We start from the raw sequence: 14,800 nt of genomic DNA, 5'->3' as shown, positions 1-14,800 counted from the left end.
GTGAAAGAAGGTGAATTGAAGAAGGAAGCAAAATACAGCACTGCAATTTAAGCACCGCAAATACGCTAGTAGAAAAAAAATTTTATACGAGCCAGTCCTGTAGTCGACAATTCTGTTTATTTTAGGTATTTAAAAACATAAAGATATTTAAATCCTGTCTAGGATCAACTTGCCGACTGAATTAGGTAAACTAAATATATGCACTATAAAAGGATGCCCATTCTGCATCAGGAAACAAGTGCCAGTAAACGGTTTCATTGTATATGCTTTTCTACTAGGCTTCATTCCGCCTTGAGAGCGCACACAACTGTGGAACGAACTATGTATTTAGAGTCACGTTGTCTACGCGTGGTTGGCTTGTTCCTGAGCTTAATTTCTCCCGTGATAGCATGCGGTCATTTTTTGCAATTTATGAAGATACAGTACTTCTTTTTCTCATCATTAGGTGTGCACATTCTGAGCAAGTGATATTGTATCACATGCACAATAGCATAGACTAGGAATGTAAGCTTTTTATGCGTTTGTTCTGCAATAAAGAAAAATCCATGGATGCTGAGAACACGAAGATATATAAAAAACTTGCGTGCTCATGCAATTGCGGTGTAAGACGCTTTGATGTAGCGGACATACTCAGAGAACAGGCGAAAATACACGAAAGTCAGTAAAGATGGGCACCTCTTTAATAATGATCCCGTTCTTCATGATCGTTGGAAGTTTCGGTGAGCAGAGTACGTAACAATTATTTTGGTTTTATAAAAAATAATTTTGTTAGTCATATATTGTTCGTATGTGCAGCAAAAAAGGACAGCTGCCCCTATCCTTTTATTCTAACTTTATTTCCATGTGCGCGGTACTTGTATCTTCTGTGATTAAAGCCTTCTCAGCCTGTAATCACTGTTGCGATGTGCAAGGCGAGACGCAGCAACGACAGTTTTTTAGAGCCGTAACTCCAGCAACACCGGAATCTGTGCTATGTTATCGGACGCTGGCACTTAGGTGGTTATTGCTGGTCCGTGGTCCTAAGCTGTGTCATCCTCTGTAACACTTGTGTCACTTTGTGTCATTAGATTTTGCCTGTCAGCCTTCTCTTCATATATGTCAGCATTATGTTCATTTATCGCCAAAGTGGGCCTTAATATACCATTCTCGTATTTCAGCTCGCCCTTTCCAACAAGTGTACAGTTTAGTGAGTACAGGAGCCGGTTTAATAACATTGCCACAGTGTTGCAATCTGGTAAAATTCGAGATGACTTTTCCTAGCTAAGTAATACCTCTGTCACACGAACACTTCTGATCCTCATTTAACTCTATCTGGATTGCGGCTTTCAAGAAGGATTGAAGCATCCGGTGCTACACGGGCGTTTTCAATGAGCATTGTGAAATTTTCTTCGTGGTCTTTTGTCTGCCGTCAGTTGCAATGAGCCTCAAAAGAAAACGCAAGATTGGGGTTAAGATTGCGTAAATTGAGCGTATACAGATGCAATTTGATTTAGGCGTCTCACGTCACCTAATCTATCTTCCGAGCAGTCGATTAGTGCTGTAGTGTTTCGCTCCACAGTTTCCGCGCCGACGCAGTCGAAGAGGATAACCTCTTTACTTCCACTGGCGGTGGACCGTGGTGTAGAGATGTTAAAATTAGCTCGCTTAATGTTCGACGAATGTTCTCGCAATGCTCTAAAAGTGTGCCATCATGCTTTTTAATATATATATATATATATATATATATATATATATATATATATATAAGCAGATAAATGAAGGGGAAATGAGGGTGCTCGTTATAATACATGAATGAGAGAAGCCAACAGTCGGCGAGGCCAAGGAAAGCATTCGGGATTGTACTTTGTCTTTTTTTTTTCTTTTTTATTTTTACTTCGATAATCACATAAATTAGTAATGTAGTCTGTTCAGGGGAAATATAATTAAAATTGAGGGTGGCGCTGGTGAACACTCTCAAGGTTCGTATACAGACAACATTAATACCCAAGAAAGTAGCAGGGGGGACAGCGCCCGATGTAGCTCAGTTGGAAGAGCACCGGACGCGATATTCGGAGGTCATGGGTTCGGATCCCACAATCGGCACGTTGTTTTTTCTTCTACTTTGTGTTTAATTATATTTCCCCTGAACAGATTACATTACTAATTTATGTGATTATCGAAGTAAAAATAAAAAAAAATAAGACAAAGTACAATCCCCAATGCTTTCCTTGGCCTCGCCGACTGTTGGCTTCTCTCATTCATATACCGGGTGTCCCAGCTAACTTGAACCAAGGGTTACAAAATATTATATTTGAAGTAGGTCAGTGAAACCAATTGCATACAACTGCCAGCCTGTTTGCGCACTACAGGAAATTTTTTGTTTTGCAATTACTTAATTAGCTAATTATGTTAATTTCTCTAATTTATTAGATATCGACTTTAGACATTAATTGTGAATTGAAAAGTTGTAGAGCACCTTCAGAAATCCCCATTCCATTAATTGCGATAAAGAAAGTCTCACGTGTATCTTTTTTTCCGGGCTCAGAAGAAAGCCCGCGAAATACAAATAATACCACGTGACTAGCGCATTTGTGCGCCGCGATTGTGGTGCTCTCAGTCGTGGTTTGGGCGAACGAAATTAGCTGTGGCCGTGTCTTCTCGGCCCCGTTAAAGCGGCAGGCCGATATGACTGCGATGGCTTCTTCGCCCGCGTCAGACAGCCGGCCCACATGACAGTGCAAGTAGCAGCGAGAGCGGCGAGCCGACACCATCGAGATTCTAACAAGGCCTCCTCCTCTCCTATCAGCGAACGTCACGACAATCGGATGAGCGATAAGGTATCAGCCACTGAATCTGCGCATACAGGCTTGGGTGAAGGGGCGAGATGACATCATGTGACTCGACTAAATTTAGCGCTGTACCTTTATTAGTCGGTTCTTTATCGCCATCCGCCTGTCGTGATGTAGGCTGCTGCGGTGCGTAGGCCTGGCGGTGGCGACGGGCGAGCTCGAGCTCGCTCGAACCATCGAAGTCATATCGGCCTGCCGCTTTAACGGGGCCGAGAAGACACGGCCACAGCTAATTTCGTTCGCCCAAACCACGACTGAGAGCACCACAATCGCGGCGCACAAATGCGCTAGTCACGTGGTATTATTTGTGTTTCGTGGGCTTTCTTCTGAGCCCGGAAAAAAAGATACACGTGAGACTCTTTATCGCAATTAATGGAATGGGGGTTTCTGAAGGTGCTCTACAACTTTTCAATTCACATTTAATGTCTAAAGTCGATATTTAATAAATTAGAGAAATTGACATAATTAGCTAATTAAGTAATTGCAAAACAAAAAATTTCCTGTAGTGCGCAAACAGGCTGGCAGTTGTATGCAATTGGTTTCACTGACCTACCTCAAATATAATATTTTGTAACCCTTGGTTCAAGTTAGCTGGGACACCCGGTATATATATATATATATATATATATATATATATATATATATATATATATATATATATATATATATATATATATATATATATATATGTTATCCATTCATTTTCAAATTTTAGAGCTCGCTAATGTCGAGGGTGTCGATGACCATTTTCGAGTATGCTTGAAATCTCAAGTGCGATTGAGGAACCAGCTTCAAGTACGCTCGAGCTCGATTGCACATGAACGTTGCTGTGTGACAACCTCGATCTGTATTGAGTTCAATGCAGATCGAGTTCATTGAGGATCGAAACATTCCGTATGACAGGGGTATAATTAAGGGGTTAAATTACAAATACTGGTATGATATGGACGAAATAGTAATTGGCTTGCTCTATAGAGTTCGACATCCCAAAGCGACGCCGGCTACGAGAGACTGGACAGTGGAGGGCTCCGAAACGTTCCGCCACCTGTGATTCTGGAAGACGCATTGATATCGCATATACACGGGCACTTTCCTGTTCGCCTCCGTCAATAAGAGGCTGTGGCAGGCATAGCCATTGCGGCGGAGTGACAAAGCGAGATCTCAAAAAGTAGACGACTAAAGTATGTACGGTAGCCCAGGAAAACAACTGCAGATGAGGCAGCAGGTAAGGCTGCAGAAACGTGCAAAACTCAAAACCTCGAAGAAATGAGGTTGTTTCCAGGAGAGCAGCAAGCAGGAATGCCAGCGTTCATGAGCTAAGGAGCCTTATGTGAAATCGCTTGTTTAACAAGAAACTTCGTAAAAGTAGACGCGGTGGGGCACAATCCGCCAAAGCCTCGGTGCGATGCGGCCGCCAAGGTATGCGAGGAAGCGAAACCGGTAGAGAATATGTGGCTGCCATGGTGAAACCGTTGACATTATTGCTGATATGTTTGTGGTTTACACGATAACAAACAACGGTCGGTCCTATCTGAGGCTGTTTTAAATATTCTGTTTTCTAGCCTCTTTTTCTATATATTCATTGCTGCATATTTTTGCGCTGATAACAGGAATTGATCGCTTTAGGTTTTTGCCGTCTGATATGACTCAATTTATTTCGGTCTAGTAGATTGCGTGAGGGACTCCTCCCTGCTCAGCTAGTAACCTAGGAAAAGTTATGCAGTTCTACGTTTCCACGATGTTCCGTCTATTGGGTCTAAATTTCTTCTGTGTGTCAGATGTAAGTTTTAGCTTGAGCTATGGAGTGACCTTGTGAGTAAATCATTGTAATCTAAGTTTGATCCTGTCTATATTTTTGCAACGTTTTCTTTTGTATTTGCATTTTGTTACGGACGCCCATCATGTCATCCTCCAAGCAGAATCTTCATAGCCTATAATGTGGTTACCTGGCCACAAAGAGCATTCATGTAAAGCAAACAAAACAATAGTATAAAAAACAGGCACCAATCTGTATACAGTCTACAACGAAAGCGCATTCTTATAATAATATAAACATTGGCGCTGTTATTGCATTCAAAGTGGCATTCCTAGCTAGCCGAGCAGACGCGGCAGAAAAGCCAGGCGTCAACAGGACATGCTTTACTTTGCAAATATCTTGCTGGATGGCTGCGCCGCCGGCGCCTGTCATGTACTTCTTAACCTCAGAAAAAAATTGAAACAATTAGTGCCATGACAAATGTTTTAGAGCTTGAGGAACAAATTTCTCTGCACAGTGACAATGACCCCGTCGTTCCAAGAACCTTTCTCAATGTTCACATACAAGTGAGACGTTGAAACAGCTGTTACAAATATTTTGCGTTCTTTTAGTACGTGGATCTTTTCAGCGGCTCAGCTAGATCACAAACTTAGTGCATTAAGTTAGGTTTTCGCCAAACTGCAAGTTTAGTTTTGTACTGGACCAGCAGTTTGTAACAAAATATTTTCCAATAGGCCAGAGCATATGCATTCGAATCCAAGTGCAGACGAATGCAACCATTACATGAAATGCTCATTACAAATGTATGTTTCGAAAAACAGGCTACGTTTCTTAATTTCGTTCTGTAAAATTGGTTTCGTAAGTATGACGCATGGTTGTTATGGTCTCACAGCTCTTCATCACCAAGGTGTGGAAGGAAATGCACAGCATGCGCTGCTGTACAAACAGCGAAGGTTGGTGAGCGGTCAGTATTGTTGCGGATAGCTGTGAAAAGATAACACCCTGCTAAGGATGTTCTAAGGATGAGACAGAAAAACCAAAGACGTTATGGTAAAAGATAAAGTTTAAGAGGCAACGCAGATCAAAAAAACATTTTAGTTGATTTCTACCCACAAAAAAAGAATATATTTCCAAATGTGATAAAGGAATTTTATTATCGCGTTTTGTTCTAAAATATAAACTTGCGATAATCAAGGTTTATTACTTACATTGGCGGATGAGTTGTGTAAACGTTACTGAATAAGATTGTTGGGGTTTTAGAAATGAGCCCCAAGGAATGTTATTCAAACTTTGTGCTCTAAGGATGCTTTACAAATAAAGTGTGCGTAATAATTTTTTTTTCTTCTTTGGGAAAGAATCACCAGGATCTCTTTATTTGCATCTTTCTCATTGCATTCATATGGAAGAGAGATATCGATAGCTCACACTTCTGCTGATATTCCTAATAGGCTTGCTTGGTGGTTCGGCACATATTGTTGAGTGATTATACCGTAGCTTCCTTCAATATAGGTAGGTACAATCGTCTCCTCTCTCAAACTCGATTAATGTTCTGAACAGAATGAATTGTGTGATCTCGTATCACGCTTTTCACCTTTATTTATGATTGCTTTATTATACAAGGTTGGGTGATAAAAGCTCAGTTGGTACGAAATTATAAGCCTACTAAGCTAAATTTTAAACTCACCATTTTAAGCTAACTGACTGCTACTAACAGTGAGCCTCCGGGAGAATTGCGAGCGACAAAAAACGTCTAGTTTTAGCTTCTTGTGTGCGCTACCATAATCATATGCGCTAGATATGATTATCTCAAATGCCTATGTAGAATACGACCTCGAGTCAACAAACTATCAACAGCCAGTGTCTGAACCATATAAGGGTACCTGATAAGATGCAGTGCCTGTAGGTATACAAGTGAGACATTATTTCATTGTGGTCTGAGTGCTGGAAGGTACACGTCTTACGAAGGTAAGATTGAAATCTTTTACATGTGGTACATACACTGAATGACAACATACTATTGATTTTTATTGGCTATCATTGCAAGCTGGAATAAATTTATGTGACCAAAATATCATTACGGGGGAAACTGGTACTTTCTAAATATGCATTACGAAAGCAGTCTGCAGGTTTGGTTAATATTATGCACTTCTTATTCACGTCTTTGACATCCGCCCCGCTGTAAACGCTTCAATCAACAGAGCGTTTATCTTCAACAGCAATTTTCCGATGGCGGATATAACGCGCTTCATTCAAGCTGCTCTAGCCTCTTCCGCTTGAATTACTTTTCTGTGTTTTCTCAGTGGCGTGGTCTCCAATATTAGACTGCCCTGCATGTTACGAGCGTTTAATCACAGTTTGTGCGCAGAAATGCCATTTTTTATAGGTGTCCCTCATATGTGTTTAATGCACATCTTTTTTTTTTAACTTTTTCATTTCAAACGTGTGATGTATGGATGATGTATATTTTTTATCAGACTCGACGGTGTGACAAGAGCCGGATAAGCGAGTTTCGTGCTGTAGCTTGCTTAAGCAAAAAGCGCGTTTCCAGATATCATTGGTCACCGGGACTCACGAGCGCCCGTCGAATGCAAAGAAGGGACGCGTGTAGCCTCTGGGGCCGCCGCTGTGCGAGTACAGCAATGTATGACTTCCGCCCTTCGGCCCTTACACTCATCTTGCACTATACATATTGCCCTGCAAGTACTATATAAACCGCTTTTTGTCATCCTATTGACGGTGATTCGGATTCAGAGCTACAGCGACTATCGATTACGAGCACACAACAGTTGACAGATATGTGACCCTAACTCCTTTGCAAAGCAAGACACAGTGCGTGAATACTGCAGGACTAACCAGAATGAAAGAAGTCGTAGTATGCGAGGGGTCGAATAATTCCTTACACCCAGGAAGGGTAGTTCCACTAGGCTCTTTAGGCCGGCAGAGATGTCACTGCAAAGGGCGATGCGAATTTGGAGGTGTAGAAAAACAAGCGCTGACTTAATGGTTGAGAAAATGTCGATGCTGCGAGTCAAACACTTACTTACCGGTATATTTTTCTGAAATGCTCTTCAATAACAGATGGCAGTCTGTCGTTTTTAAACAGTTATTGTTAACCGAGATCTTCTAGCCAACACGCGCTGTCGAAGAGACATACATTAAGTTATGATTACTGAAGGGCTTTGTAGGGGCTCTTTTACTGAGAATTACTCGTTTTGTGCTCCAATAAGCGTTCTCCTCAGTTCATCAAGAATAATTTTGAGAAATGGTAAAAAGATATCGTCTATTTCTGCCTGTAAAGTGGGACCGACTAGATTGACGTTATCTGAAGGAAATGGATATACATTGATGAAACGTGCCGAGAGGTGTCACGAAGATATAAATGGACTGCTGAGCCCGTGGGAAGCCAGAGATGAATGTCTATATTGATACTGTTCAAAACACAATGAAACAGGATGAAACGCTAGGTCCGCGAATTAGACGACGACGCAAGCGATGGACTGCATCAAAACAATTTGGTGGTTCGATCGAGGCACATAGGGAGGTGAGAGCCGGAAAGGGTATAAAATAAGCGGAAAATTACAAAATTAAACTTTGATCTCTAAAGAAGTGTCATTAGTAGGAAGCAGTTGAGACGTGTCATCAAAACGCTGATTACCAATCGAAGCCGTGAAATCGTTAACGAGATATGCAAAGAATGCCGTGTTCTTGTAAGCGCCAGAATGACAATTGGAATCAACTTCAGACCCTCTGACGTGTTGCATGACGCTTATAAATTCAGCAATGCCGAAAGGGCATATGAAGGGCTGCTTGACACTGAAGGTGCAAAGAGTGCAGTGCAACTTTAACGGCATGAGAGTATCGTTCATCTAGATGGAGGTACATTCCTTCTCAGCTAAGTATAATGACAAGTAGTTCTTGGCCTAAGGGATCTATAAGCGTTTTTGGTGTCATGCTTCTTATAAGCAAGACAACAGGGTGTAAATCATGATTTTACGATCCATGGCAAGACAGCAGCAATGCGCAATGCGTCCATCAATATATCTGCAGGGATACATTTTACATGAATAGAGCTCGAATCGGCTATGACATCTTTGATCTAAATATACATGCGAGCAGACGTTTCGCTCGTTGGCTGAAATAGCGAAGGGCATTGAGGGGCTGCATTTTGGTGTCGCAGCAAATAATGACGTGGTGGTTATAGTTGTCTATACTGCGGAATTCCATTAGCTGGAAGGTAGTGAAGGGTTTAAAAATTGGATTTACTTTTGTTAGACTGCCCAGTAACGGGCGTATGCTGGAGCGTTAAAGCGATGGCCGATGAAACTCCCTTCTGTGACAGAAAACTCGCTTTTTGCAGCTGTTCGCGACATGACCGGATTACTGTGTAAATACTTCAGAGAGCCAAAAACGTGAAAAAGTTTATGCGATTATTGGTGGTCGTACTTAAGATATTTTTGAAACGCGCAAAACGACACGTTAGACTATATGATCATGAAGAAGAAGCGCTGACAGGTGGAGGCATTCAGATAGAGCTTACAGTGGAAACATTGCTATCTTGAGAGCATCTGAATAGTCTACGAAAATGCGATGTTATGCCTTTATTCCTGTACTTTGGGGATGGTGACAGATGTGTGTGTTGCTGAAGTAAAATAATTAATGTGAAACAATGTGTGACTGTTCAAAGCTTTGGCCCTGATGAGGGCGCAAGCATTACCACAGGGTCGGCTCTTAGCAGTAAATTTATTGCCATATGCGATACAAGGCAAAAGACGTGAATGAAGAACGGCAAAGGATAAGTTTGACCATTTGTTGAAATATTTTGTGGTGACAGCAACCCAAAGTGATGCTATGCGATGATCTTTAAGGCGCAGGTGAGGTTCAGTTGTCAAAACACTAAAAGTAGAAGTTTGGCCAACTATTCAGAAAATAAATGGCGCTGGGGAAGTGTGTCTAAATTTGAAAAAATGCCTTGCCAAGGATGAATAAAGGAACGGCCATGTGTGACTTGACAAGCCATACAGACATAGAATCGATATGAAACTGCGTGCGCAGCTACAGCTGTGCTGCAGTACGAGTCCACAATGCAGAGTGCCGCTTGTCAGCGGCGAATGGTTATTGCCACAAACGCATGTTCCAGTTAAGCTAAATAAATATCAATGATAGCAAAAAGACAGCAAAGAGCACGTCAGTTCCTACTGTCATCTGCCACTGGTTTTTTACTACGTGTTTAGATGGTGAACCTGCGACTATCTTTACCCTTCAAGACGCCGTTATTCAACCAGTCAGGACGGAATAGAAGATGTGGAGAAACATGTCAATGAAGTAAAATACTTTCGTCGCATGGTCAGACACAAAAAAGCGACAAAATTGGATGGGTAAAGATATGATCGATATCTGCGTTTGGTCGACCGTTTCCTGCGTAGTGGCAAAAATGCTGACACTCGCATGAGCAAAGGGTATAGCGAGAGCTCTACCAGCAAAGTTATATGCGGAGCGAAGAACGCTATCCATTATGTCTGGGGCTGATGCGGTAGCTTTTGGGCAATGAAAGAATCCATATAATCTGAAGACTACAGTATCAACTGCAAACTGTCCAACTTTCATCAGCTCCTCGCTAGCGGTAAAGTAGAATCACATATGTGTCTCCAGCAGCCGCAGTGGAGCAGGCTGAGTAAGAAGCTGGGCGAAGTGTGGCTACCTTAATAATCTGGTTGGACAACTGTGCCACAGACCCCAAACTCCAGTACAAAATTCACGCCCAGGATAATGAGCACCTCTAGAGAGTCTCTACAAAGGAGCTACCTCGAGAGTGAGTTCTGTTGCGGATTAGCTAGACCTATTGCAGTGCTGCTACGTGATGGAAGACGTCAGCATGACCGCGGTCGCTGATCTCATCGATGAAAGTAGTTGCGACCGGCAAAGCGGCTTCGTTTCGATTGAGTGATCAATGAGAGTCCCGTGCATCAGTTTCATGTGTTTTGAAATGACACCTTCACATCTTCACTACAGACGGTAAAGCAATGTTTTGCTGTAAGTTTTGTGTGTTGTTCAGATCGCCGTGTGTATACCAGGTCTTGAGCAAGTCAAGATAAAGATAGAAAGGAAAGGTCAAAGGTAGAAAATCAAAGTCAGAGTGTGGGAGAGGGGAGTTGCATTGCGGGGGCGGTCTGTGTCAAAAGTGACGTGGTTCCATGTGAATGCAGCTGCCAAGTCTGTGAGCATTTAAGGGGGCGCATAGCGCCCCCGGTCAGTGAGGCCAGAGGAAGACCATATGAGCCGCCGTACCAATATTATAGAAGATTGGCTACTTCGGTTAATCCAGCGCACATTCCGATTTGAGCTGAAAGAGTAAGAAAGACCCGAGAATTGAGTAAAGCTAAGAGATCAGAAGCTAAGCGAACAAAACCTTTGCCAAGTATAACTGTATACTAGAACTCATTGTTTTACCTGCGTAGCCGCGTGAAGCCATCGTGACGTACTCGGTCTACCTAAAGCTAAATGACAGCCATTTTTAGTCGTTCTGGTGACGAGCAGGCTAGGGCGTCGGTGAGAATTGTTGCTTTGTAAAGCCTGAGATCGGCATTGCCGTCGTTAAACATGTTCTATACCAATCTTATAAAGCGATAGCGGAAATACTACTCGTTGAAAGCAAAGCTAAGTTACGCCTTTGAGGACCACAATTTTAGGGGCTCCAGAGCGGCGAGGTTGTGCGCGCACTATGGCGGCAAAAAGGCTAGCGAAGGAAATATGTGACCTGTTTAGTATGGCGTCAGAGCTTAAAATACAGGTTAGGCGGCAAAGCGTTCAGGGTTCAACCATTAGTGCACGGGACCGAGCAATGCTTTTTAGGCAAGCACAGAACTAACTCTTAAGAAGCACACCAGAGAAAATATTGGGTCGCGGAAATATTTTATGTCACTACAGCCAGTACGGCATTCTTCCGGAATCCTGTGTCGGAGCTTGTGTCAACCCTTGTTCGCCTTTTCAAAGGTGCCTTTTTCTTTTGTTGTTACCGTCTTTGTGAGCAAGGAGTATCAGGCACGAACCAAATAACAGCACACCACATCTTTGTTTGCAGTGTTTGCGTTTTTCATGGCTTCACTGTGAATAAGATTTTGTTTTCCCACATGATAACTGAACGATATAATTTGGAACTTTTATGAAATATTAGTGGAGCGGTAATTTATTACTGCCATAATAATAATTTTCCCAAATGGCTCCACAACCAAAGCCATGCTGACACTCTAAAATACCTCTAGTCCAACTTTCACTTTAAAGTAATTTTAGGATTGATTGGGTTTCATCCGAGTCTATTCAATTAGATTGACCATAAGGAAGAAAAAAAATTTGGTCCCACTACCAATGAAGTGAACGTGCCATCTGTAATTTGCTTTGAAGATATACTTTATTTTTTTATGTGTCTTCTTAACCCTTCTTTCATTTTAGCCATCAGTATTGAGGAGTGTTATATTCAGTGATATGCCACCTTCCATTAAAATATACAAGGGTTGACTGGAGCATTCGCATACTCCAGGTGGGGCGCACAGATGGAATGCCTTAATTTGTATTCGAGGCTTGGCATTTTTTACCTAAGAGGTGTTTAAGATGTTATATCCACTTTGCTAAATATCGTTTGTGCTTCATTACTGTGAGACATAAACAGGTGTCTGTCTTTTAACCACCCACCAGGATATGGCTCCCAAGATAATCGTATTCCAGTGCGTCTTGAGTATGATTCAAAGCTTGAAGTGGTACTTTACAAGGAGAAACCATACAGCTTTGCCAAAAAACTGCTGGCTGAGGTAAGTACTGGTGTATTTCAATGCCCACATCTGATCATGTAATATTACTGTCAGCACCTACATGCATTTCACAAAATATTTGTTTGAAATAATTTTAATGTTAACCTACAGAAAGTTGAAAAAAAATGAGATAACGAATTGAACAGAAGATAGAAGGCAGGTGTGATGTCCGGATGTGTTTTCTGCGCCCGAAAAGCTGGGCGATTTGTATGCAAGAATAGGGAAGAGTAAGAAAGCACAATGTGATAAAAGGCATGTAAAGCGTTTTACAGACTATGCGGATGGAGTGCTTTATAAGATTCCACTGACATGCAGAAACGTGTATATAGGCTAGCTGGAAGGTGTATTAATGATAGATCAAGGGAGCATGAGAAATTCATAGAGGATGAGAAGAAGTCTAATTTATTCCTTCATTGACAAAAGTGCTAATTTGAGCCGTTGTTTAGTAGGCTTATAATTTTAGGGAAGATACGGGACAAGAACCCGGGAAATTTAGAGGCGTTTTGGACACAGACGAAATATGGCGCATGTTTTAGTGAAGCCTCACTATCTTTACGCAGAAAAGAAATTGTCTTTCTTGAATATGAGTTGCTGGAGAGATTTGTGTTTATAAGATGTGCTTTTAGATGAACTTGTCTTACTGAAGACATTCCGGCAGATTGGCCTACCTGAAGAGAAGGAGTGAACGTAAACGTTATATGTGGCAGCTGAAGTTGTTGGGCGTTTTTACCTAGTGTGTGTCTGTGAGGTGGAAGCTATGTGAGTGATGGACTGGGATGATTGTGCTGCTAACATTTACTATTGGATTGACATATGCTTGGCAAATAGTAGGAGTGGAATGAGATGTACTTCGGTGTAGGAGAGGAACTTCTGGCTGAGTTTTGAAGAGGAAGTGCGTGTTCAGTTTCCTATTAAAATTGGTAGTTGCCGCCTGGGTTGCGTTTCTATTCACGTGTTTGTGTACGTGGCGCTGCATTTCTGGGTACTTCAGCAAGTGTAGAGCAAACGGCACAGAGGGGTATCAGCTCTGTCGAGGGTTACCAACTGTGAAAAAACTGAAAATTTAATCAGAACCAGTAAGCAGCTGTGCAATTAAGTTTAGGTCTGAGCACCGGAAAGAATGAATGCAAGATAATAAAGAGAAGAAAACACTTTCAGGCGCTTTGACGGTGGAAAACTGCAAATATAAAACATGAACTGGGCAATCAACTGAACTAATTTCAGGTGAAAATTATAAAAGAAATAAGTGCACCTGATTTTTCCTGGACAAATTTTGGGGTTACATAAGTAGACAGTGTTTGCTAGTTAGTATCACTATAAAATGAATAGCATTGGAGAACATCCTGGATTTCATGGACGCCATTCGTAAGTTTTGCTACCTAAAAGGCATCTAACAAGAGTGACAGGTACAGGGGCTCCTCATAAAAAAATTTGTGTGTAAGACTGCGCAGGCTATCTGACCTTGTTGATGCGGCTTCATAATGACTTTCGGAGAATAACTGCAGTTTTAAAATCTGTCCAATGGGGACGTTGACTGTTCTTGGCTTGCTCAAGATTGACAAGCCGAGGATCTGAACTGTGTGCTATCACTCAAAATGAATATGCTGCTTCGCTACATCATCAACGCGAATCAGGTCATTAGCCGCCGCCATAGCAAGCTCGTTCTAGCGAAGGCCGCCCGCAGTAGTTATAGTTGATATCAGGACCCCGCGCATGAAGCTTGGTGCTGCAGAAAAATTACGAGCATACTACTCCGATGGGCATTGGCGGGTCATAGCGCAGGATACATGTTGATTGGCGGGTTGTGGCACATCACTTCGCCAGATGTATGACGAGTTGGAATCAGCTGCTGTCTATTGTAGGGCGAAGTGGGAATTCAGCATCGTCGAACAGCGCTTTAATTCTCTAAGCTGCTTCGCGAATAATAACATGGTAGTTACGCAAATGAGATTTAAACCAACGCCACTACAGCTTTGCCTATTACTAACCAATGGCTCATTTTGCTATAGCCTTTGACAACAACCTAACCCGGAAGCCAGATCGCTACTTCTCAGCCTACTTCCACATTCGGAGCACATCTGCCACAAAAATGTGAAAGCCGCGGTGTGATGCCTTTGGCTGTCAAAAAAATAGAGAAAATCTTAGGAAAATTTTCTTCCCTCCCAAAAATTTGCTTATCGCTCTCTCAGACTATCCATTGCGGTACTAGGGAGGACATACTGGCGAAAAGCGGGTGGTGCGGTAAGAATTCCACCTTCGGTTACCGAAAAGAACTTTCTGAACTCTGAATCATCATCATCAACCTGTCTATACCCACTGCAGGGCGAAGGCCTCCCTCATATTCCTCCAATTAACCCGGTTCTGTGCAAGCTGCATCCACTTGACCCCTACGAACTTCTTAACCTCATCCGCCC

At 42.2% G+C, this 14,800-nt stretch overlaps 1 protein-coding gene across 3 annotated transcripts in view; it reads left to right on the top strand.

Moving 5' to 3' along the window:
- Nucleotides 1-604: 604 nt before the first annotated feature.
- The window catches only part of LOC146173770 (uncharacterized), a 48,412-nt gene continuing 34,216 nt past the window's right edge, over nt 605-14,800 (top strand). For 2 of the 3 annotated variants that reach the window (XM_084583409.1, XM_084583411.1), the window contains exons 1-2: nt 605-728; nt 12,274-12,386. In XM_084583409.1, the coding sequence (XP_084439535.1) occupies nt 668-728; nt 12,274-12,386 (174 nt within the window). In that variant the 5' untranslated portion in view covers nt 605-667. The remainder of the gene's footprint in view (nt 729-12,273; nt 12,387-14,800) is intronic. The other variant, XM_084583410.1, reaches the window with a different exon arrangement.

This window comes from Amblyomma maculatum, chromosome 11 (genome assembly GCF_055883805.1).
Source record: "Amblyomma maculatum isolate TAMU_Amacu chromosome 11, ASM5588380v1, whole genome shotgun sequence".
Classification (NCBI taxonomy): domain Eukaryota; kingdom Metazoa; phylum Arthropoda; class Arachnida; order Ixodida; family Ixodidae; genus Amblyomma; species Amblyomma maculatum.
The sequence above is the reverse complement of the archived record's forward strand: the minus strand, read 5'-3'. Positions and strand labels throughout refer to the sequence as shown.